Below are 26,314 nucleotides of genomic sequence, written 5' to 3'. Positions count from 1 at the left end.
GCAGTCACCAACACATCACAGGCCGCACACACACAGGGCTAACTATCAACCTACTGCGCACACTATTGGACTGTGGGAGGAATCTGGAGCCCCCGGCGGAAACCCATGCGAACACGGGGAGAGCATGCAGGGAGAGCATGCAAACCCAGGACCTTCTTGCTGTGAGGCAGCAGTGCTATTTATTATGGAAAATGTTTCAGTCCCTGTATATACAGTATCTGATAATTAGGTGGGTTTTAGAATTTTATCATTATATTAATAATAATGATCTCACAGATCCAGGGTTGGAGGGTCCATTCCTTGTTCAAGTGGGCTTCCTCCTACACACCAGGAAAATGTGCATAACTTGAATTTTTGTCTCTGGAAATTGAGTGTCTCCCCAAAGTTGAATGAAAATCACATCCAGCATCTTGCCTGCCTTGTGCCTTGAGCTTCCTAAGACAGACCTTAGACCTGCCACTACCCTTCATGGTCCATGTTTTTGCTCCCCCCAAGCTTCCTGGGAGGGAGCAAAAATGTGAACTGTCTGTGGGTCCCTGAGGACCGGATTAGGAAACACTGCTCTAGGTCATAATGCTCTTTTAACCATAAGCTCGTATTGTTTAAAGAAGCAAATGTACAGCAGGAGCATTACAGCATGTTAGCCTAAGAGGTGTGAAAATGTTTCTGCTCTGTATGTAACAACAGTGGCATCTACCTTGTGGAGGAGCTGAATGTATGACTTTTTGGTCTGGTGCCGTCAGTAACTCAGACAACCTGATTTATTTTAGCAATCATGATGCCCAAAGCTGTAACCTAATTGCTTAATTCTTTTCCCCATGAGGACTTTTCCAGCTCGTTCCTTGAGCTGCTGTTCAAATTTTATTGGGCCTTTTGTTTGTCATTTACCAACACATGGTTTCAATGGACTGAATCAAGTGACCCCGTGCCAATGTGAGCTGTGGTCTGGGGTCTGTTCCACATTCAGTGCACACTGCTCTTTTGATGCATGTTTCAAGGATATTCTTTTAGCCTTAGACTTAAGGTTCTGTTATAGGGTTCACTTTTGGATTCTGCCTACTCTTGTACAAAAAACATCTGTAGATGGTGTTGAAGGACTCGGTTGCATGAGTTTAGATCTGTGGTTGGATGGTTGGAAGCAGACTTGGAGGAATGATTGGATGATGGATGGATATGATTGCTTTCTTGAATGAACACTTTAGACTGGTTTGCAGTTGTTTGTTGATGTTGACTTACGTCTTTGTGATTCAAGCAACCTAATTGAGGATTAAGATACCTGGTAAAAACTTTTTTAAATCAATGCAATATTTCCCCCAGAAATCTAAAGGGAAAAAAGTTTTTAATATTGATTATTCATTTGACAGAGAGAGGAAGTTGGTAAGGTCACATCCCCACACCTGTGATGTCATCTTAAAGCCCTAACTGTCCTCTTTAAGGAACAATAGGACATAACAGAGCAGCATGTATAGTAGGAGAGATACGAGTCAACACAAAATGTCCACTACACATGGGCAAAAATGAATTGCTGGATCTCTATGTACTTAATGGGCATGTTTGTCAGTAATCAAAGAGGGGAGAATATAGGATAAACCACATAAACCAAATAACTAAAAACAACTTAAACTCATTAGTAGAAAAGAAACCCTTGCTTGTAAATAGCAAGTCAGTAAAGTGGACAGAATATGTCAAAACAGACAAGGAACACCATAATGCCTGGATTAGACTGTTGACCTATGACACACACATATATAGTATATAGAAGTAACCGGCAGTCCCAGGCAGCAAAAAGCAAAACACGGTGACTTTGATGCAGCCCTTAAAGGGACCCAACAGAAATACCAACTGCTGTCGACAGCCACTAGCCACCGTGCTGACTGTCCTGATCACTCCAACAACACGCGGTGGGTGCACACACACCACTATTTACAACACGCTACACATGACGTTACATACAGTACAATGACACTACAATACACGACAAATACAGTGAAATATTTACATTATTTACAGGGCTGGCACCAGCCCAAGATGCCTTGCTGTCTGTCTCAGCGCTACAATAAAACTAACATTTCAGAAAGGAAATTATCATGTAAAAGAAAAGTCCTGCTCCTCTTTTTTCAGTGTAGGAAAAATAATTATTTAGTTACCAAATTATTAACTATAACTGGTTTAATCAGTGTTCATTTGCCTACTGGAAACATTTATGCAGTTGAAACCATGTCAAAAATATGAATTAAAGTCAGATGCTGCAAAAATGGAAACTAGTTCTAGACAATAAGAAGACTTGGTCAGCATGATCTAATCTTAGGGCGGAGTTTCAAAAACCAAATGTCGCTAAGCATCACTGTTTTATGTTTTTGGTTTTCTGTTTCTCATTATACTAAAAATATGCTGCTTCCACTGTATTTCAGAATTACCATGATCTAATAGATTCAGCTGTGAAAAATTGCTTAGTCATTCAATGGTTAACTGAGTATTCAGCCACAGCAGTTTCTCCGGTTCTATAAGGACTCATAAATAAGGGGTTTTGCATTACTTTTGCAATGTTGCTATTAGTAACAGGTGGTAAAAAGCTACTTTTCTTCGCTTCAGAGGACATAAAGCACAATTAAGAATAAATGAGCTATCTAGTCACTGATGTGATAGAAGGTCACAGTGATCCTGGAGCACGATCCAAGAAGTGTAAGGCAAGGGGAACACAATCGATGGGATGCCAGTTCATTGCAGGACTCACACCAGCACACGCAATGGGCCATTTACTGTACCATGCCGGCTCAGCTTAAGCATCATCTTTGGGCGGAGGAATGTCTTGCGACACAGAGACTCAGGGATAACATGCGAAATCCACACGTGCAGAGCGGGGATGGTATCCAAATTCCCAGCGCTGTGGGTGCGAGGCAAGTACTGCCTCTCATGGAGCTCTCTCGCCACCCAAGAATTAATAACATTTCTTACATTAATCAGTACTGTGCCGTAGCTGAGAAAGAACATGCCGTATCTTTTTTTTTTTTAATACACTTTTTTTCATGATAATGGAATTTGGTCGACATCTCAAGAAAACAAACTTAGTACATACTTAGAACTAGTACTGTGTAAAAGTCTTAGGCAGTCATGAAATTTAAATTATCTTCATGTAAGTGTAAAACTGTGATATGTCTGAGTGTGTGAGTTTAGCCGTTTCGAAACCTCTGAAGAAATATTTAGACTCAACCACTAGCACGTCTTATCTAATCAATACGACATTGAGTAATTTAACTGGTTAAATTAATTAATTGAACTGGTGCTGAAATTTAATAATTACATGGAATGGTGGAGTGTCCCTGAGGAGCGGTTTGGGAACTGAAACTATGTTCTTCTAGCCATCCAACAAGATTTCAGTAACTTCTTGGAGAACTGAAGAAATTCTTGTTAGTTTTATTGTGTTTCTGTTAACATGTCTATATTGTAATGGTAAATTGTTTTTCTTTCTGAGCAAATATGCATATATTACCCTGATAAAATAGCTTTAAACATTTTCTTTGACCGCCTAAGCTTGAATGGAACTGGGCATTTATGCCGGGAAGAATACTTATTAAAATTGGATGAATTTACTTAAATGTAGGTATCTTTTTCTAGCATGTGAATTGTAATAATGCTCATCAGTACTGAGGTAGCTAAGTTGACCAGAAGTGCTTTTGGCATGTGCTCTTCCTCCCCCTGCTGGCATTCATGATGAATTTTCCTCTCCGTTGCTCATTCTCCGCCCAGTGATCCTAACTCCCAGTTCCGACTCCCAGTCACCCTTGACCTCGCTGAATGGCCGCACGTCTTCCAATTACTCGTCTTCTGTCACCGCGGAGACAGTTGCCCTCGTGCACTCTCCACCGGACAGCCCCAAGACACACATTGGCAGTGATAAGGAGCATCGAACCCCTATAAACCGTCTCCCAGACCACGTCTTGCTACAGATCTTTGCATGCCTGCCCACGGACCAGTTGTGCCGCTGTGCCCGGGTTTGCCGCCGCTGGTATGACCTGGCTTGGGACCCGAGGCTATGGCGAACCATCCGGCTGCCAGGGGAGTTGCTGCACATCGACCGAGCCCTGCGGGTGCTTACGAGCCGACTGTGCCAGGACACGCCCAACGTGTGCCTCATGCTGGAGACTGTGGTGGTTAGTTGCTGCCGGCGGCTCACTGACCGCAGCCTGTACACGTTGGCGCAGTACTGCCCAGAGCTCCGGAGGCTGGAGATGGCTGGATGCTACAACATCTCCAATGAAGCCGTCTTTGAAGTGGTGTCCCGATGCCCCAACCTGGAGCACTTGGACATCTCAGGTAAATAACACTAAACAACCCGTGGAGTTGTTGGGTTTTATTCATTTTAGAGGCTTAGCTTAGCATTAGCTTGTCATTGAACATAGATAACAATTTTAACCTCCTGAGACCCTACGTCCTCATATAAGGACATAATTTTTAGTTTAAAATTATTAATTGTTAAAAAAAAATAATGTTTGGTTTTTATTATTATGAGGTCCTACTAATCCCAAATAGCTAAAGGAAACATGCACACCAAACAAAAGCCCAGGACTCAGGAGGTTAAAATGAACCCATGTGATAATCGCTCCTCTTTGGACAGCAAAGTGAAGCAGATGACATGGGGTGGTCCAGTGGGGGCTGGGGTTTCCCAATTGATGGGGTTTCCCTTGACCCTGATGGGGAAGAAGATAGATAGATAGATACTTATTTACTTACTTGTTACTTACTTTGTTAATCTCCTGAGGGGAATTTTTGATGGGGTGATCACAACAAAGAGGAATTCAGGTGAGGATGTCAAACATATCATTGGCAAGATGGGACTTGGGTTCTGAGCAGGGACATTGCAGCAAGGCTACACAATCACGCTGGTCCCCTGATACCAAGATGGCCATGCCTACTGTCTCAGAATTCATTCCACATCGGAATGTCCACATGTAGGACATTGCAATTAAAAAAAAAGAATTTGGTAACAAGTCAGTCTTGGCTATACTCAGTCTAAAACTGCAATCACTGACTTTATATAGTCTGTTCTGGATGTGGTATATCATTAAATGGCCTGAAATTTTACTTTCTATAAGTAAACCACTTTTTATATGTTTACTCCAGTACCGAGGGTTTTATATGACTGTGCTTCTTTAATATTAGCAGTAATTCATTTTTAAATACAAATTTTAGTTTTAATCCTGACTATGCATGTTTATACCTGCTTCTTAGATTTGGAGCAGAAGCCAGTTTTGAGTGAATTTGCATGAAGTGGGTCAGTGCAGGGCTGAAAGGAGACTCATCGCTCCAAGGAGCATTTGGGCTGTTAATATGATGCCAACAATGGGCTGATTTTTCCTGGTGCTTATTGAAGTGTAACATGTCATTAAAACTCATTCATTTATGGTTCAGCAATTTCATTGGGAAACTGTGCTGTTTCATGTTTTTGTGATGTGTTGGGCTTTTCCATTTGGTGGTATTATAACTGTAGCCTTGATATACATTTTTACACATTTGTCTGTTAGTCAAACAGGAATGATGATAGTATGAGCATTGCATTGCAAGGCTATTTGATCTCCAATAGAATATTAAAATATATCAATAAATTTTATAGCACCAGACTGAAACATTGACTGTAAATTGCGTAGGCTATGGCGTAAGCTCTGCGTTGGCTTGACACAGCCTTAGAGACTGTAACGACGTAAGTCATCTGAACTGCAGAGGTTTACCGCGCTGCACAGCTGCATCGACCAATCACATCTTGTGTTTACAGATAGTCAGCCAACGGCATGCCAGATAGACTTGCAGACATGCTCACAACAGACAAGAACAAATATGTATGATGTGAAAAAAAATGTTAGCAGATTTACAGTTAGTAGAACTATGTTTAGCAGTAGAGAATTGGTCCACTAACAGTTTTCCAAGTTAGCAGAAACACTAATCCGCTAAATTCGCATCACATCTATCTATCTATCTATCTAGATATACTATATACTATATATACAAAAGCATTGGGACACACCTTTCAGTCTTTGAATTCAGGGGTTCTATTAAGACTCATTGCCACACAGGGTATACAGTCAAAGTTTACAAATATTTGTGAAAAAATGCTTCGTTCTGAAGAACTCAAGTGTGATGCTGTCATAGGAATTCAAGTGTGATGCTGTCATAGGATGTCACCACTGCAATAAGTCAATAAGAAATTTCTTCCCTGCTAGATATTCCACGGTCAACTGTAAGTGTTATTATTGCAAAGTGGAAGCGTTTAGGAGCAACAGGAAATCAGCCATGAATTGGCAGACCATGTAAAGTAACAGAGAGGGGTCGCTGAGTACTGAGGTGCATAGTGCATAAAAGTCGCCAATGCTCTGTTGACTCAATAACTGCAGAGTTCCAGACTTCCTCTGGCATTAACCCCAACACAAAAACTGTGTGCTGGGAGCTTCATGGAATGGGCTTCCATGGCTGAGCAGCTGCATGTAAGCCTCACATCACCAAGCGCAATGCCAAGAGTTGGATGGATTGGTACAAAGCACACTGACACTGGACTCTGGAGCAGTGGAAATGTGTTCTGTGGAGTGATGAATCATGCTTCTCTGTCTGGCAGTCTGATGGATGAGTCTGGGTTTGGCAGATGCCAGGAGAACGTTACCTGTCTGACTGCATTGTGCCAACTGTAAAGATTGGTGGAGGAGTGATTGTGTGGTGTTGGTTTTCAGGGGTTGGGCTGGGCCCCTAGTTTCAGTGAAGGGAACTCTTAATGCTTCAGCATACCAATACATGCTTCCAGGTTTGTGGGGACACTTTTGGGAAGGCAATTTTCTGTTCCAGCATGACGGTGCTCCAGTGCACAATGCAAGATCCAAAAAGACATGGTTGGGTGAATTTGGTGTGGAACAACTTGACTAGTCTGCACAGAGCCCCGATTTCAGTCCCATCAAAAACCTTTGGGATGAACTAGAACAGAGATTGTGAGCCAGGTCTACATGTCCAACATCAGTGCTTTACCTCACAAATGCTGTTCTGGATGAATGGGCAAAACGTCCCACAGACACACTCCAAAATCTTGTGGAAATCCTTCCCAGAAGAGTGACAGCTGTTACACTAGCCGACATCAAATTTGGTGAATAATATCAAATGACATTTTTCAAACACCCTTCATAAACAAACATTTTTAGTATATTTAGTTTTGCTCCAGCACATCTGGTTTATCTGTGATTTCGACTTCACTTTTTTCATATACAATGCATCGTATACCTAATAATGTCATTTTGATACCAGTTATATAAAATCACCAGTAATCTGCCATAGACTATTTTTTTACAAACTAGTCAGCAGGGTTTACAGGCAGCTTGCAGTTATGTAAACTTACAGGTATGCTGCTGCGGGTCCACTGACGCCTACCTTTGTATGCAGAACTGTGGTCCGCTTTCCGGTACTGTCACTCAGTACCGGAAGGCAGACCACAGATAAGAAGGTTGCTGAAGGACAGTGTATTTGCAGCCAAAATGGTGACAGTGGAGAGGCAAGCCTGGGAAGAATTACATAAAGTCGGTAATGGATTTCTCCGAAACAACAAGTCATCTGACTATGAGGTTCACGTCACGGATATGGTATGTCGTTTTCAAGATGTCGGATGTAGAATGAGTGTCAAGATGCATTTCCTAGACTTCCTTGATTACTTTCCTGAAAATTTGGGTGAGTACAGTGAGGAGCAAGGTGAGAGATTTCATCAAGATATTAGTGAAATGGAGCGAAGATACCAAGGACGTTGGAATGCAAATATGATGGCTGATTATTGTCGGAGTACGTACAGACAAAATCCTGATGCTTGATACAAAAGAAAATCATACCGGAAACAGTTTCGCTGTGCTAAGTGACCAGCAAAGACACGATGAACTGTTTCTTTAATACAACATTTGCTATAATTTATGTTGAACTTTAATTGTAAATTGTGACAAAACCAGACGTGTGGCCATATTCTGAAGCTACATGATAAACTGTAGAACATGCACTTGTTTTTGTTAAATCACATAACAAAAAAAATTTTAAATGTTGGCCGGTGTTATAGCTGCAGATGGGGGACTGACTCCATATTGATGCCTATATATTTAGAGTGGGATGCCATAAAGGCTCCTGTAGGTGTGATGGCCAGGTGTCAATGGCGCAGTACTTTATAGTGTATCTGTTGATCCAGCTACACTCAGGAATCAGTTTTTAAGACAAATATGAAAAAGTGCTTCCTGTGCTCTCTCATTCTTTAATATCCTTTTGATTATACTCTTTTCTCTTGCTCGTTCTTTTCTCTTTACTTTCTTTTTTTCTTTCTTTTCTCTCCTTCTGTGCACTCCTCTCCCATTTGCTTCCCTGACTCTTATCCCCCCCCCCCCCTCCCGGCACCTCCTCCTCAGGCTGCTCCAAGGTGACCTGCATCAGCCTGACGCGGGAGGCCTCGCTGAAACTCTCCCCGGCGCACGGCCGCCAGATCTCCATCCGCTACCTGGACATGACGGACTGCTTTGCGCTGGAGGACGAGGGCCTGCATACCATCGCGGCGCACTGCACGCAGCTGACCCACCTGTACCTGCGGCGGTGTGCGCGCCTTACCGACGAGGGCCTGCGCTGCCTAGTGCTCTACTGCCCCGGCGTGCGCGAGCTCAGCGTCAGCGACTGCCGCTTCGTCAGTGACTTCGGCCTGCGCGAGATCGCCAAACTGGAGGCCCGCCTACGCTACCTGAGCGTGGCGCACTGCAGCCGCATCACCGACGTGGGCCTGCGCTACATTGCTAAGTACTGTGGCCAGCTGCGCTACGTCAATGCCCGTGGATGCGAGGGTCTCACGGACCACGGCCTGGAGTACCTGGCCAAGAGCTGCCCCAGGCTCAAGTCTCTGGATGTGGGCAAGTGCCCCCTAGTGTCGGACGCCGGGCTGGAGCTTCTGGCGCTGCACTGCTTCCACCTGAAGAGGCTGAGCCTGAAGGCCTGCGAGAGCATCACGGACCGCGGCCTCCGGGTGCTCGCCGCCAACTGCTTCGACCTGCAGCTCCTCAACGTGCAGGACTGTGACGTGTCGTTGGGGGCGCTGCGCTTCGTCAAGCGCCACTGCAAGCGCTGCATCATTGAGCATACTAACCCCGCCTTCTTCTGAAGAGCTACATGCATGGAGCTGCCTTGTCAGTCCTTTCCGGAGGGTTCTGGAGGAAATGGGCACTTCCGAGAAAATGTGCAATACTTGGCCTTTTTTAATTTACATGATAAAAAAAAAATGCGCTTTAATACCGTATATATAAATGAAATCTGGAGAAAATGCTAAGTAATTTCATTCTATTGCTAATGTTTATATTTTGATTTAATTTCCTCTAAAATGATGCAATACTTAACTAAATATTTAACTAATTAACTGTTGTGCTCCACGCCGTACACCATTCAATTATATCTGAGCTTGTTCTTGCAGTATCTTGCATGGGTTCACTTGTAGTTTGCCACATCTGAGATTTAAAAAGTTCTTATCATATCTGTTTCCTTAAGCACCTTGATTTATCCATCCATTTATTCTTTACATACTGTAGAGACGCTGATTAACCTAACAGCATGCCTTGAGTGCAGGAGAAAACCAGAGAACCTTGGAAACCCCACAGAACTTGCGGAGAAGATGAAAACTCCACATACACACAGAACTGGGAAGAGAAATCAAAATCCAGTACTACTAGGGTGACCAGATAATCCATGTCAGGGAGGACACTTTGAGCTACTTCGGGTTTTACAAACTACTTCCAAATTAAAAGGCTCCTGTGCTCGGCTAAAGAGTTCAGCTCTTCTTGTGCTTTGACTGGTTTGTTTCCTTGACTGAAAGACTCATCCAGCTGTTTTACATTAGCATTAGTGACACATGCATGCTTATAGGAGACTGACCAATCAACACACAGCAAGAACTCGGTGCTCAAGTGAAATCCAAGTCCGTTTAATTGAAATGGTAATTTACAATTCCTGTCCTAGCTCAGAGTGTCCTCCCTGACATGGATTATCTGGTCACCCTAAGTACTACCCCCCTGTTTCATATTCACTAATTTTTATTTACATTACCACAATACACCTAATATACATTCAATGATACTTTGGTTCTACCCATTAGCTTCTTAACATGGAGCCATACATTTTTTTCCATCACAGTCTGTAGTGAAGCTTCTGGATGCATGTATATTGGCTTCTCATTGTTCAAATCTGAAAACATATGCTTTCAAATGCTTTCAAACATGTGGTCTGCATGCAAATTACAGGCCAGTAATCAAACCACTACATTAAGTCGGACATGTGTGAAACATAAGGGACAAGCTCTTCTTCTGGTTATTTCTAGGGGGTGGGCGGAGGGGGGGATCCCTTTGACATTCTCACTATGTTGTTTCCAGCATTCTGCACTAGAATTCCAGTGACGGTGTTATTTAGCAATCTAGGGAAACCAGACAGATTCATCCAATTCTGTCTTTGATCATTCACCATACAAACCTGTCATGACCATCATTTAATCTTACTCTCATCATTTCCCCCCTGGAATCTATGTGTTGCTTTAAATGAAGTATTTGGTTTGGAAGCATGTTAATAGAATTTTCCAGTAAAGTATTTGTTTAAAACAAAGTACACATTCCAGAGACATGTCAGCTAAAGAAAGCTTTACAGACCGGTGGGATACACACACCTCAGCAACATTGCTCATTCCAAAAAGGTCTCATTTCCCACGCTTCCATTTCTTGTTTTATTAGCTGTATTTTATGACCTTGATGGAAATGATTAGAATAGAAATTGTGTTGTTTTGTTATGTACAGCGTTCCTTATGATAACCCTGCCATATGCTTATGAAACTTCAATAACGATACCTGAAAAACAAACACAAAGTTCTATTATTGATTTATTTTGTTGTTATGGTACAACTATGGCACTTTTATTTTTTGTTTTGTGGATGGTTTTCACTATCAGTGTAAAATTAAACGCTATATTTATGATATAAATGTACTTAAATTTACATCACAATGGATATTGTACACATTTTGTGCAGATTTTCAGCAAACAATGAAAGTAATGTAAATACATAGATAATATCCTGATTGCACATTCAGTTCTGCTTTACAAAAAATTGCTGATGTTCACCTGCATGCAGATATTTGGTTGTAATGCACATTTGGAAGTTAGAACATTCCTTGTCTACGTTGTTTACAAACGTCTTTCTTCTAAGGCAGTTCAGGCAGTATTAATTTCGTTAAAACAGAACCTTGTGTGCCTGACTTTGTGTAAATCTGTGCTGTAGCAACACATTCAATAACTCAATTACAGGAAGCGGAAGGCAGTAGCCCTCATTGTCTCTGGCTTCCTTTCAATTCATTATTCTATTTCACAAGAGCTTTTGGTTTTGCCTCAGCAAGGGAATGAAAATGCCAAATGAAAAGAAGCTCAGAAAAATACGTCTTTAATCAAGGACCTAGGAAACACATTGCTTCTACGGTTACTCTAATAAAACACTTTATTATTAACCATGGAATGCTATGCATTTTCTTTTTCGACTGAAACAAAACTGGCAACTATGATTGAAAAAGGCAAAAGAGTCAGAAGAGAAACTATTAGGGTTATTTGGTGTTATACACGAATAGCTAACTTAGTCAAACTGGTAAAATGGCACAGAAATAGCACTTACAGTATTCTATATTTGATATAATTACAGATTTTTGTTACAATAAATATGTTATTGTTGAATGTGGCAAGCACTACTTAATAAACAAAAGCACCAAAAAAATCACTAACGGCTTACTAGGTGTGTGTCCTATTTTTATTATTATTATTATTATTATTATTATTATTATTATTATTATTATTATGTGCTATCAAGTTTATGTTGACTATGGAAATGAAAAAGATGGCATCCTCTTCCTCTTTTACCTTCTGTATTTCTGCATTGCAATGGATACATACTGTACCCAAAGTAATACCCAGATTTAATCGGCTCATTTGTGCAGTCCAGGCTTGATTTGTTCAAGAAACAGCTTGGTTGTTTTTCTTGTGGTTCATTGTTTTCTTAAAAGTCTCCTCTGGCACAAAGCATCTCCTCCTGTCCTCCTTCATTGTCCAGCTTTTGCATGCATAAAGAATCTCGGAAAATAACATATTCTGAACAGCTCTGCTCTTTGTTCTTAGACATGCGTGAGTTGTTTTTGAAGTTCATTTCTAGGCCTTCTCTGGATTCCTTACTTTGTTGTTAATGACTCTTCCTGGGAACCAGCAGCTCTCTATAACCTCCATGTCTTCACCATCAAAACTGTAGCTATTATCTGCCAATTCTGTGGTTATGGCCTTTGTTTTCTTTACATTTAGCTACAGTCCCATGTACTCGCCCTCTGCTTTAACCTTCATATCTTCTTCATTTCCTACTTTCCTAATGGACTGTAGTGTCATCAGCATATCAACAATTGTTGACGTTTGTTCCATCAGTCTTGCATCCACAGTTGTCTTCTTCCACTCCAGTTTATCTTGGTATAAAGTATGTTCTGTGTACCACAGGGTTGCCTACTCTGTTCAGCTGACTGGTGTGATTTTCAATTTGAAAATCAAGTTTGCACATACATGCATTTACATGCATGTAACAGTTTTTTTTTGCTTTGTAAATAGTCTGTAGGGTTTGCAAACTACCCTACCGCTTGTGATATAGGTAATTTTAGGTTCATAATGGAATAATATAGATTTGCCGTAAGATTTCTTGCGTGACAATCTGAAAGCATGAGTGTCACACCAGATGAATAGGAGCTGGCAACCCTAGTACAAGGTGAACAGGTATGGTGATAGTATGTGACCACGATGACATGGAGCCCCTCACTTTCACTGTTTCAATTCACATGCTAACCTCCTGCCATTTCCTGGCTTTTTCAATTACCCATCAGTGATTCTTCTTTTCTATTCCCTTGGCCTTTCCAGAATCCTGCTTGTATTTAAGCCAGTTCTCTTGTAGCATTTTAATCTGCTGTGAATGATCTTTAGCTTGATACTACCAGTGTGTGACATGGGGGGGGGGGGGGGGGGGGATTGTATATGGTATGTTTATAAATGTTGCTTGTTATATAAACTTAACCAGGTGTTTGTTAATTAAACAGTGACTGATTTTCTCATTTGTCAAACAAGCAGCTAAACAGAAACAAAGAGGACTATAAGATCACACAGTCCATCCAGTGTAATCACTAATGGGTACTTTTGTTTGGTCTTGTAACATCAACATAGCCAAACATCATTGTTATTTCAGATGGACAATAAAACCACCAGCTTGCTATTATGTCCTAAGCTGACTTACATAATTCTGCAACCAGGTACAGTAAGAACATTGAGTGGGACAATGGGCTGTTAGTCTGCTTACCACATTTTTTCATGACCTGAAATGGTACAGGAATGACAGGGTTACTATGTAATTAAGCTATAAACCCAGAGCAAAGATGTGCACAGGACATGGCTTTCCTGCAATTTTACACACATCATCAAGCAGCTTAAACGACTCACAACCTCATCTTTATAATCTAGCAATTCAAAACACTCAACCTATAACACCTAGCCCATGTATATTGAGTGGGGAGACGTATGACCAATAAACTGCAGAACAACAAGGTTAAGAAGCATGATTTAATTATACATTTCAAATCATCCACGATGACTTGAAATGCATGTTTAATGCTTAATATATCATTGTTCAGAATAAATGTATCAGGACTGGAATGCCAAAGCCATCGGAGAATAAACAGACAAACAAATGGGTGCAATGAATCGAAATGTAATGTAAATGTAAATGTAAAAGATCAGTATATACGTGTGCTTTTGTAGCCAGTAATTCCATTGGCATATGACCCTCCAGCACCACCTACTGAGCAAACTTATTGCTAAGTGAAAAATTATAAGCATGTAAAACACCTGATGTTTGAAACGTTGATCTCTTGCTGATATCAAAGAAGCTTAAGTGATGAACCTTCAAATTCCAAAACACAGCAGTGTTATTGCTTTCAGTAAAAGCACTAGTAAATCTCAGTGACTTCTCTAATGTAGAAATGGAAGCGCTTCTGAAAGGACCTTACTCAGTAAACAATATATATATATATATATATATTTAAAATTCTGGGTTGAATTACGGGCATCATGTTCATTATGATTATAATTATGTGTGGAATTTTCCTGAAAATCTCATGATGGCACATGTTTTCTTTTAAGTGCTCCTTCTATCCTGCGATTTAGTGTGTGCATGTTCTACCATGGACTAGTAAATAGTTATGGAAGATGGATGGACTGACTGCGTTGTGCAAGGACAAAAAAAATTAACTAAGTCACCCACATAAAACACAGAGGTGTATGTGATACACCTACGGGATCAACATGAGCTTAGAGGCCAGATTTTAGGATTCCCATTTAATCCCTTTGGCAATTGAGCAGAACAACTGAGCTGTAATTTTTAAACAGATTTCTATACCACCCACATAACACCATCTGTTCCCTGAATTCCTCTACTACCCCGATACCTCTTTACGTTCCCAGAATTTTCGTAAGGGTTGCACTTTTGGTCCTTGAAGAGTCTTACTAGGTTCTTGCTTTGTTACATGTTGTTGGGTAACTCCTGCTTCAGTACTGCTTACACTTGTATCTGGGCATTCACTGGGGCCTATTGTATCTGGGCCTATTCGACTCTGTGACAGCATGTGATGTTCTTAGTGTGCTGTTTGCTTCACTTGTTCATTGTTTTGGACCAAGCATCTGCTAAACCTACCTCCTTTGGAAGTACTTGGATTAGCACTTCCAGGATTATATTCTTATTTTAAAAAAAAATGTATTACTTAGCAACAGAGTTGTTTAGAATGATAGTATTCTTAATCGGGTTCTATCGAACCAGTATCAGAATGTATTCACTGATGAGACTTCTGGCTAAGGCTGTCTGCCAAATGCTGTAAATGTAAATGTATAAGTATTTAAACTATGAATGTAAAGTGCAACTATTGACCAAAGAGGAATTAGAGTATGTGTACTGTGATGTTCCAGTTTATTGATTGTGTACTTCTGCTGTTCTGTCATTTGTGCGGTGATTTTTCCATTGTTTTCTTTCCCTTCATTTTGTTACATGTATTGAAGACAAATACTTTCTTTGAAGACGAAGAAGGCATGACAGTAAGGGCCTGGGGCTTGGGAAATCATACTTGATGAGGTCACCATGGGATTATCTTGAAAATCGGGGGGGCCGAGAATGGTGTCTCCAGGTGGCAGTTTGCCAGACACCGTATCTGAAGATCATCTGTCTCGCTGCAGTTGGAGGGCAAAGTCAAAACACAAACAATTGCGGGTGTGGGAGCTGTTTCCCACATTGGGGTAAACATTGAAAAAGTAATTGTCTATAAGTAAGAAAGGGGCAGAAGAGTGGAGCACATTGGCTCAGAGTTCTTATCAGGGCTTGTAGTCCTTTAGTGCAGAGGTATTGTTATACGTTATACTGCTAGAACAGTCAAATCTGACAGGTTCATTAGCTTGGAATTTTAAACGACAATAGTTCTACTCTTAAAATATCGAGACAATAATTCACAAAGGTGAAGGCTTTGTGCTCATTGGTACATCGGTTTTCGTCCCAGTACAGATTTTAAAGAGTTCTCTGCCTTGGTTTTACACACTGCGCAGTATAATTGGAATCAGACCCCGCTAAACTCCAGGCCAGTAGGTGTCAGCAACACTCAGGGGCGACTGGTGCCGGAAAAGTAGACGAAGAAGACGAAAGGTAGCCTGTACCACTGCCCATCCACTAAATCCTCTGTTTTTTTTTTTTTGATTTTGTAGTATAAAACGTCCCAAGTGGAATCAAGATTCAGTGAGGTACCTAAGGAATATATCTGATTTATTTGCTCAGGTCCCGTCTTTGCTTACATCTCCTGCCTGTGATACGGTTGCTGTTACGGACTTTGACAGTTATGTGTGAATAAGCCCTAGTATAATGGATGCAGCATTTCTCTGAAAAGTAACGTGATTTTGCCAAATCTCATCCAACTGGTTTTGGCGTCCTATTTTAGTTTATTATACAAAACGTATTCAGAAAAGAAAAGTCGGCGATCAACCCTCTTGTTACATTCTAACTTTTATACGATATGTGATTCATTGGCATTGTAACACAGCTCTCGGGCTGATGTGAGTCCAGAATACGAACGGTCTTGCTTTTGTTTTGTTAACAGGATATGGGGAAAGGATAGCGATATAGTCTGTGTGTATATGTGTAGAATTAGAAGTGATACTTAATTTTATCAATGCATCTTGACTGCCATTTCTCTTAGTTTTGTTTTTGTGGACAGGAGGATCATTGCGGTGGCTCTTGTGTTAAATGTTTCACATATCGATTTATTTTATTGTCCCTCCCACTGAAATGCTTTCAGGACATGTCTGACCCCTGGCAAGAGTGTATGGACCACTGCATTGCAGTTACAAGAAAGGCTGGAGAGGTGACTCATCTGCTTAAATGTCACACATGCTTTGCTTGCTTTCAGCTTTCATTATGAAAATGCAGCATAATATATTTTTGTTCTTTTTTCTAGATGAAAAGGATGTTCACATTTTGTACATTGGCAGACAGATAATTGTAAACCCATTTTGGAATTTTAAAATCAAATGCAATGTTTTTGGCTTATAGCACAAAAATGCCCAGGTAATAACCTGCCACACCTCTTCCTGTGCTCAGTCTCATGGGAATATTTCAGATGGAGTACAAGCATTTTAAATTAAATTCAATTTTAAAAAACTTTATTTGTCCCAGAGGGGCAATTAAGGCACACAGGGCAGTTGAACAAGGACACAGTGACATAAAGTGCAACAGTGATTACAGTATTTAGAAGGTTTAAATGAAGGGACAGCATCATTTTTGAAGAAATGGACTGAAGCTTGCCATTTGAAAATGTCAATAGCAAAAATTAGTGATTTCACAATACGTTTTAAAAAGCTGCTCCACAGAAAGAACAATTAGTCTCACCATTGTTAATTGCACAAAGGAAGAAATGAGAACTCCCCTGTGTAACTGTAACTAACATTTTTTTTTCTACAAATAATGTTTTTTTTTTCTCCAAAAGATGAAAATCAAACATGCATAACATTACATTTCACATTGCATACTCGCATGCAAACGACAGGCCATTTAGAGTGGCCAGCTTGGCCAGCTTTCCTCCCCTGTACCGAGGGAGGAATCCCACTCAGGACATGTGGCAGGAAGAGCTGGACCTGGACTCACAACATTGGAGGCATAAGGAAACAATTCTAAGCATAAATCACATCTTTCTCAGTCCAGCGGACTCTTTGCAAAAGTCACGTTCTGCTCAGTTTAACAAGAGCAACAGGAGGTCATTCATATTCATGAGCATTTGCAGCATGGCTAGAAGCTTATGCAGTGTAGCCATTGTGAATCCAGGCTCATGATTCCGAATACATTTTATTGGTTCATGATCGGTAAAACCGAAATAGCTTTGTAAGAATGTTTGAAAATAACAATGGCTTCATCTAGCCTTCCCCAGTCCTTCCCTCACTGCTTGACAGCTGACATTTGCTCATGTCTTACTTTCGTCATTTGCTATTGTTTTGATCCTGTCAGATGATCCGGGAGGCTCTGAAGAAGGACATCTCTGTCATGCAGAAAAGCTCCCCGGTGGACCTGGTGACGGAGACGGACCAGAAGGTTGAGGCCCTGATCATATCCTCTATCAGAGAGAAGTACCCCGGTCACAGGTGGCTGAAAGCTGAGCTCAGTCTGAACACAACATATCCATCCATCCATCCATCCATCCATCCATCCATCAACTTATCTTGTTCAGGATTGGGGGCGCCTATTCCAAGCAACATGAGAGTCACCCTCACGTACACACTCAGACTCACTATCACACACTATGGGACAGCAGGAGGATTCTGAATACCCTGGCAGATTGAGGCCACAGTGTTTTAGCAGCTTTTTGATTGCTTTTCGTCTGTCAGCAGCTTATTATTTTTATAGACTGATTAATTATGCTCGCTCTCTTTCCTTACAGCTTTATTGGGGAGGAGTCTGTAGCCACAGGGTCATCCAGCATTCTTACGGAAAATCCCACATGGATCATCGACCCCATAGATGGAACCACTAACTTTGTCCATAGGTGTGTTTGACTAGTAAGTCACATATCTGGAGAAGTTGTTTCAAAATGATAGCAGTTTCCCTTCCAGTAGGCAATAGAAGGCTGTCGTTGTAGGATTTTGTTTTCTTTTGAGCAATTTTATAATGTCATTTGAAATTCCAGTTTTCCCCTCCCATCTGTGACATCGAAAAATTTCTCTTAAGAGATAAAACGGGTGTTTCCATTTGTCTCAGACAGAAATGTGTATTGGTTATGGGTGTATCGATACCAATACAGTACTCGGGTACTCATACTCATCCTCGTGACAATGCACCGATGCCTATAACCCATACCAGATGATAACGTGTCGGTTATATCATTAATGAGCAAAATCAACAGGACCACAAAATATGTGTGATGTGGAAGCACTTCAGCATTAACAACAAAAAAACGAAGCATATCAAACTGCAAACTGCGCTGTTAAAATTTCTAGAGGAGGTAAGAAAACACATTCAACAGCACAAGTAATCTAACATCTAAAAACAAAACATAAGATAGGGTATGACAAAACTGCCACCAGCAACAAGGTGCAACAACCTACCTAGCAGCAAACACGGAGAGAGAAAATCAGTTGCAGTAAAAATAACCAAAGCTCTTACCTAGTATATTGTTCTAGAATCTAGATGATCTAACGTAATGTAGTAATAGTGGTAAGCAGAGAGTGTGATACTTTTTGAGGTGGTACACAGTGCAAAAAATGTTTTAGATGGTTTTAGATGGCCTGCAACATGTTTTTAGATTATAATGAAATCTGGCCTGATTGTTTTTCCACAGAGACTAAAAAAAATGATGATCAGCACCTCCCTCCCCTGGTGGGAAATTTTAACGCTGGCTGTTCCGCAGATTATCCGTATATTGTTTTTTCATGTTTTCACAGTTTTTTTTTTTTTGTGGTTAAAAAAAATTAAGTGCCCCGCTTGGTGCCGTGTGTGTATGTGTGTGAGTGTGGATTATGTTTATATTACATTGTGGGGACCATTTTTCAGGTCCCCACAAAAATCTGTGAATGCAATCAAAAAAGTAAAAGTGCCAAATGTCTTGCATTTAGTTTGGTTACTATAGTTAGGGTTAGGGCTGGGTAGGAGTAAAGACATCACCCAGCCCTAATTGGTATCGGTGACTGTGTACTCATACTGGTATCGATGCATCCTTACTTTTGGTGAAACAGAAGTTCATCTGTGTTCAAGGTCCAGTTATATTTATGTCTGGTAATAAAATGAGCTCAGTATAATATTTTTGGACTTAAGTCCATTTTTTGGATTTATGGAGTAAACACATTTGAGAGTATGGTTTACAGGTGCAGAATGTAACTTTTTTCATTTAAATTTACAATCTTGTCTCATCATCTTTTGAATCATTTGAATTGCTATGGAATTTGTGTATAAAGAAGCATTTATTTATGTGCTTCAGTTACATTTGATATAAAAAAGATGAGAATTTAAAAACACCAGTTACACTGATCTGCGATATGCCGATTTTGTTTATTCTTTGTTGTTTTTGTTTCTCCTTAGGTTTCCGTTTGTTTCAGTGTCCATCGGGTTTACAGTTAACAAAGAGGTAAAGTTGATTTGGCACATAGTTGCATGAAGGATTGCTGTCATGTTGTAGAAATACAGGCCTTTAGTGTAGAAAACATATATTCATGACAGAATCAATATTACACTCAAACTGCAGCTGATTGAATTAGATTTAGAAGGTCAGTGTGCTTACTGTTGTCTCTTATGGGGCTAATCGAGCCTTTTATTTCTGTAACATTATAGATAAAATTTTTCATTACGTGTATGGACATCCTAGAGCTTCAAATATGGCCCTTGATTCCAAAGCCTGGTTTTCAGTTCTCCCAGGTAGTTAGTTTAATAATTACTGATTCTGATAGGCTACAGAGGCTTCACATCCGGCTCACGGGTAAAGGAAGGCTGGAAAATCAGCAGGGCTCGGCTCGAGAGGACTGTGATTTGAAGAGCCCTGTTGCTTAGGACTATCTGTATTTTGTAAATCTTCCTTGGGTGGGTTTGTGAGTCTGCGGATTGAGCCTCTGTACCTGTGTTCAGAAGGTCGACAGCTCGGATCCCATTGTCAGCAGAGTAGGCACATCTCCACTGGGCCCTTTAACAAGGCTCTTAACCCTGTAAAATGCTCCAGTGGCACCGGATAATTGACTGACCCTCTGTCAGACACCAAGCTTCACTGTTGACTATATATATCCTCCTGAGACCCAAGGAAAAAAGTGTCCTTCAATTTTAGGTTATTTGTCTTTGGAGGAAATAAGACATCTTAAAATTTAGATTTTTTTCAAATTTATTTTTATTTTTAATTTCACAACATGTCCTCTTTAGTGCACAGCAGGAATAAATACGTTTCCTAACATCAGTGAAAAGATTGATGCAAAAATAAAATGTCCACTACAATGGACATAAATGAATGGGTGGAGTCTCAGGAGGTTACATCTATGTCTCAAAGGAGAGCATGATGGGACATGCCACAGCTAAAGGTGTCCCAGTAGCTGTTCTTGTACAAATGACAGATAAAAGTTCCATTTTTTACTGGGATTCTGGGTAGTCGCAGTTACGTATCTATGGGAAATAAAGAATTCATGTACACAGCGGGATTGGTGTGGACTTACAGGCCGTGCACAGATTCCACAGCCAATCATTTTCTCTGAAAGTGAATTTGAACATGGACCTTTGTTCTCACCGTCATGCCGCAGATCGAGTTCGGGGTGGTGTACAGCTGTGTCGAGGATAAGATGTACACAGCCCGCAGGGGGAAAGGAGCATTTTGCAACGGGGAGCCCATCAAAGTTTCAGGCCAGGAAGGTTGGTATGCTTTTGTCGTCGTTATCGTCACATGTCGTCGTAGTTCAGCCATGAATTATTCAAGGGGCGATGTCAGGATTTCCCCCCAGAAGTCTGGTTACCGGGAGCAGGCCTGGGGGGGGGGGGGTCACTCCACCTCGTCTCCGAAATTAAATTGGTACCCAGGTCATAGGGGGATGCCTTGACTGGTTCTGTGCTTCATTTTCTGCACCTTCTTACTTCTCCTGAATCCGAGAGTGCTACTCGCGGCAGAGTGACGCTAATATGTTGTAAAATAGTGTTCTGCCACATTCAGCTTAAAACTAATTATTCAGTGGGCAGATCTAGTTTTTCTTCAGACATGGACTCACACCTTTCAAGTTCACGTTTTATTGCCACGTGTTCTGAGGCACATCTTGTGCTACAGTTGCAGGGTAGAACATCTGGGAGAAGACAAACGGTGAGATGCAAAACCTAAAAGGACCAACCCGTGACCCTAAATAGTGGTTACAGAAACTGGATGGATGGATGGATGGATGGATGGAAGGAAAAAGGACCAAAAATTCTTAGGGAAAAAAGTATGTTTATGAGCTAGGTCTGAAACTGAGATTGTGAGAAATCTAACCTTTCACCATGGTGAACTTATTAGTGGAAGACACACAAAAAAATTGGCATTGTATCATGATTATTGGCACCCCTGCATTAGGTACTTTGCTGACCCTCCCTTTCCCATGACAGCAAAGAGTCTTCCAATCTAATGCTCAGGTGGGAGAAGACATTACAGATTCTCGAGATCACTCCTCCATCAATAAATCCCTCCAGAAAACTCTTCCTCAGCTTACTCTACAAGTTTTTAGTGGGGTTTAGGTCAGAGGACTGGGAAGGGAAGTAGAAAACCTTAACTCTGTGGTCAGTGAATCATGTTAGGTGGATTTGGAGGTATTGGATCATTGTCCTGCTGGAAGATCCTACCAAGACTGAGTGTTTTCCTCCTGGCAGAGTCGGGCAGATTTTGGTTTACGATCTCCTGGTATTTGACTCCATGATGACATGTGTTTGTACAAGATTTCCAGGATGTCTGGGAGAAAAAACAGCCGCACAGCATCACAGCTGCACCACCGAGGTTTATTCTGAGGATCAGGTTCCTTTCATAGTGACTTATTTTAAGCCAAAACCAGCTCTAGTGTTTGCTGAAAAAATATACCTTAGTTACATCTGACCAGAAAACCTACTTCCAGTCAAAATTCCAGTAACGTTTAGGAAACTCCAGGTGCTTACGTTTGTGGTTTGATGTCAGCAGAGGCTTTCTTCTGGAAAGCCTGCCAGATTGGGTTTGCTGGCATGGTGGTGGCATCTAATTGTAGTTTTGGAGACTAGGTAACCCCAGGATGCCATCAGCTGCTGAAATGTGATCCATGTATCCAAGATTTTACATCTCAAACCATCCTCCTCATTGCGTGTGCAGGCAGAACAGACTTACCTTCTCTTCCAAGAAGTTTCATCACAGTTCCACTTGTTGGAGACGTTTTCATTGGATTTTCAAGCATACAGCTATTCTTTATAACCATTGTCTGATTTATGTAGGCCAGCAACCTTTTGCCTGATTTCATTTTTGTATTTTCTGACTGGGGGGTTTGGCCTGTGTGATACCTCATTCATACCCTCCAGTGCAACAGGAATTCACACATCACCACTGAAGAGTAAAAGAATCGTGAGGTTTCAGTCAATTGGAGTATAAAATAAAGCTAAAGGAAAACTTCTATAGGCTTTTTTTTTTATCAAGAGTAGCATTTATTCTGGGTTGCACTGTAGCCTTATTTGCAAGCATTTGGGGATAAGTGGAGCTTATTTCCCTTATAAGTAAACTCACATAAAATGGACTATAAAGCAATTATCTGATAGCCGGACCTGTTTTTTTCTAGCACAGATATGTAATTACATATATGTGACCGTAAAAATCATAGATGTATCCATATATTTTCATATAATGAAAAATGAAAAGTTTTTTTTAAATACTGGACAGCAGGGTAAAATACAATGTTTTATTCCCATTTATGTCCACTGAGTTAATCTGTGTGATGTTTTTCCCCCAATGCCAACATATTCTGTCTTATAAGGAGATGAAAACCTAACATCTAAATTGTCTTGTTAACGCTGCAAATATCAATGTACATTCATATTAACACTATAAAATGGAATTTATGAAAGATTACTGGTTCTCAGATAAACGTGTATATGCCACTGCCCTGACAGATTCTTTTGTAACTTCACACCTTTGTACAATCTTGCCTTTGATTATAGATTAAAGTAAGTAAAATACATTCCCATAGCTTGATTTGTCCAGTTTAAATCAAGAATGTTTGCAAACAATGATAAAGTATGTCAATGTGTATTGCATAAATCTGACTGGATGTGCCAGTGAATTGTAAATTAAGCATTTGTGGTTTGGCCTCTTGGATCGTTGTTCAGTGTTCACTAGTTTTGCATTAAGGATTTGCAGACCCAAGACCCACTTATATAGGTTAATTGTAGGACCAGGGCAGGGAAATCTGATTGTGGATCAGAATAGGAGCTTGCTGGTTTTAAAATGCTTACATTTCCAACTCTGCCTCGCAACCCTTTCAGAACTTGCCGTGACTCAAATTTGGGTCATGACCCATGGATTGAGAATCGCTGTCTTAGTGTAAGCAAAATGGTGACTAAATTGTAGTTAAACCAGATTATAAAGAACGCATAGCTGGGAAACATTTCTTCTTTTCCACAGATATCACCAAGTCTGTTGTTTTAACGGAAATCGGCTTCAAGGAAAATCGAGATCACTTCAAAACCATGATGTCCAACATCCAGAATATCTTGACCATCCCTGTACATGGGTAAGCTTGGGTCAAACAGCTTTTCTGGTTGAATTGGTTTGCCTTTCCAAAATACATCAATAATTAGTTACATAAACAATGTAATCAATTTATATATGGTGTCTGCTGGAATAATTTGCTCTAATGCATAGATATTTCATATTTGAAACATGCCATTTCCTAGCACAGTCTAACATTAAGAAATAGAAAAACTCCATATGAAATGACTTGTATTCTTAATCAGTGGATCTTAAACTGTGTGTAGAAGTAACTTAAGCCCTTTATGTTGATGCCAGCATATGGGTATTTCAAATGAGATATTTTGAGCATTTTCTACTTTTACATGATTAGCATTGTTCAACACGCCCTTAAAACATGCCGCTTTCGAGAGTAAATATAAGCCGTCTTCTGACTGACTGCATTCTGTGGAGAGTAAGTGTGGCCTGTGTTTTGATTGGTCGTACGCATGCTCCAGCATCCGCTGTCCAGGAAGTGCGGCTGTCAACATGTGTCTGGTGGCATGCGGCTCAGCGGACGCCTACTATCACATCGGAATACACTGCTGGGACATGGCAGCGGGCGCCGCCATCGTCACTGAGGCTGGTGGGGTCATCATGGACACCACTGGTAAGAGTTTTTGGTAGCTTGACACTGGAAAGCTCTAGAAAAGCATTTGAGGACACACTGTCTGTGTTGATCTTGATATAACTTTCTCACTGTTAAAGTCAAATCAAAGCTTTTTCAGGTTGTCAGTCAGGTCAGTTTGATAACATACAGATATATTCCCAGTCAGTCTTGTAACACAAGACACATTTCATCCCCTTCACCAGTTTATTACCATCAGGACCATGTTGCAGAGAGCTTTCATTCTCTCAAATATGTATTTTTTAAAATTCTACTGCTATATGAATATTTCACATTCTTCTGTCTATTTATACCTGTATATACCCCTTATATATCTTATATTATTATCTATGTCTGGCACCAGCCACCAAAGCAAATTCCTTGTATGTATCAAAGTACTTGGCAGTAAACACTATTCTGATTCTGACCTAGAAGATTACATATAGAAAGTTGTCTATTCCATTGCCTGTTAGCATCTTAAATGCTTCAAAATAAATATTCTTGTTGGCTTTGTGATAGTTTGTTTTTTAAATTTAGTTATCTATACATTACTTGTCTTGTCTGATGTGTCATGCGTTTTCTTGAGTGTTGAGTCTGGTGCCGGCCATTTTTCAGGGGGCCCCTTCGACCTCATGTCCCGCCGGCTGATCACGGCGAGCAGCAGGCCCATCGCCGAGCGGATTGCTCGGCAAATCCAGCAGTTCCCGTGTGGTCGAGACGATGAGGAGAGCTCGTAAGCTCTCAGGGATGCACATACACGCACGTACAGCCATGCCACATCTGGGCCAAACCCCAAAGATGCACTTGCCAGTGTTGTGTCTGTCTTTGAATTTTCTTTGTTTTTATTTTCATTTAGATTATTTAATTTAACACTAAGTCTGACTTCTGGCCAGCGATTTATTTATAAGGGCATTTTGGCAGGCAAGCACTCCAATACCTGACCTTTGTGTGAAGGTTTTAGTAGCAATCAAAGGGGCAATCAAATCATTGGTAGTGTTGCAATTCCTGCATAGCTGATGTTAAATAGTGATGAGGCACTTTGCTTTAATTAAATTAAATGATTAAATGTGTTAAATAACATTCTTAAAGGTTCTACATATATCAATGACTAGTTTATAGCTTGTGATCCAATTTATGTTGGCAGACAAAATATTGGCAAATTTGTTTGTTGGAGAAATAAGGCTATTCACATGTTTAAAGACAACATTTCCAGTAGTTTATTATATGTTTTGCAGTGTCTTTAAGACCTTTAAGAACCACTTAATTATTGAGATGCTTCACATTCTCTCACATTTATACAAGAAAAGTGATCTACAGAGCCTTGAACCACTTAACACTACATTGCAGAGACAACATACATAAAATACCTGGGTGTATATATCAGGATGTGTGAAACATTAGGGTTTGTTCAGTATATTTGCTGGGGATATTCATGTAGATGGTCTTGGAAAGCAAACATTTCATGCTGGATGTGAAGAAAATAAATATTGAAATATAAATGTTTTGTTTTTTTCCTACTTAACATGAAAAGTTTTATTTATTTATTTCCCTACCAAAAGCTTCTATATCATCTTGTGGCTTTGCCTTAATTTTTCTAATATTAGTGTTTCAACGAGCTTAAGTAGAATTCATTGTTGGTCTTGGCCGGGTTTATTTTGAGACGTTCTTAATGAATATGAACTGTGGCAGGCTCTGATGTGGGAGATTGCCAAGAGCAGGACAGAAGTGCTGGACAGAGGAGTTTAAAAGGAAGACTTTCAAATACAAAATGGAGCTGAACCCCTTGAACTAAATAACTCAGAATTGAGTAAATAAGTCAAACAACTCAAGGTTAATAAAAATGCCACAAACAGCCAGTAAGATTGCAGCACATGGA

The 26,314-nt window shown here is 40.5% G+C and overlaps 2 protein-coding genes across 4 annotated transcripts in view; both read left to right on the top strand.

The window, feature by feature from the left end:
* The window catches only part of LOC111837818 (F-box/LRR-repeat protein 7-like), a 63,457-nt gene extending 51,938 nt beyond the window's left edge, over positions 1 to 11,519 (top strand). Inside the window, exons 3-4 of the mRNA XM_023800174.2 lie at positions 3,748 to 4,314; positions 8,409 to 11,519. Of these exons, the coding sequence (XP_023655942.1) occupies positions 3,748 to 4,314; positions 8,409 to 9,145 (1,304 nt within the window). The 3' untranslated portion in view covers positions 9,146 to 11,519. The remainder of the gene's footprint in view (positions 1 to 3,747; positions 4,315 to 8,408) is intronic.
* Positions 11,520 to 15,635: 4,116 nt separating this feature from the next.
* LOC111837815 (inositol monophosphatase 1-like) lies at positions 15,636 to 25,937 on the top strand. Of its 3 annotated transcripts, XM_023800168.2 has the most exons (10): positions 15,636 to 15,861; positions 16,413 to 16,478; positions 16,572 to 16,681; positions 17,615 to 17,748; positions 18,045 to 18,149; positions 19,679 to 19,724; positions 20,875 to 20,983; positions 23,727 to 23,835; positions 24,290 to 24,441; positions 25,054 to 25,937. In XM_023800168.2, exons 4-10 carry the CDS (start codon positions 17,615 to 17,617, stop codon positions 25,173 to 25,175), a joined length of 777 nt encoding a protein of 258 aa, XP_023655936.1. In that variant the 5' UTR covers positions 15,636 to 15,861; positions 16,413 to 16,478; positions 16,572 to 16,681; the 3' UTR covers positions 25,176 to 25,937. The 3 variants fall into 3 exon arrangements, with proteins under 3 accessions (XP_023655936.1, XP_023655934.1, XP_023655935.1); XM_023800166.2 differs by lacking the exon at positions 16,572 to 16,681 and having other exon boundaries at positions 15,641 to 15,861; XM_023800167.2 differs by lacking the exon at positions 16,572 to 16,681 and having other exon boundaries at positions 15,677 to 15,766.
* The last annotated feature ends 377 nt before the right edge of the window (positions 25,938 to 26,314 follow it).

Source organism: Paramormyrops kingsleyae, chromosome 1 (assembly GCF_048594095.1).
Source record: "Paramormyrops kingsleyae isolate MSU_618 chromosome 1, PKINGS_0.4, whole genome shotgun sequence".
Taxonomy (NCBI): domain Eukaryota; kingdom Metazoa; phylum Chordata; class Actinopteri; order Osteoglossiformes; family Mormyridae; genus Paramormyrops; species Paramormyrops kingsleyae.
The sequence above is the reverse complement of the archived record's forward strand: the minus strand, read 5'-3'. Positions and strand labels throughout refer to the sequence as shown.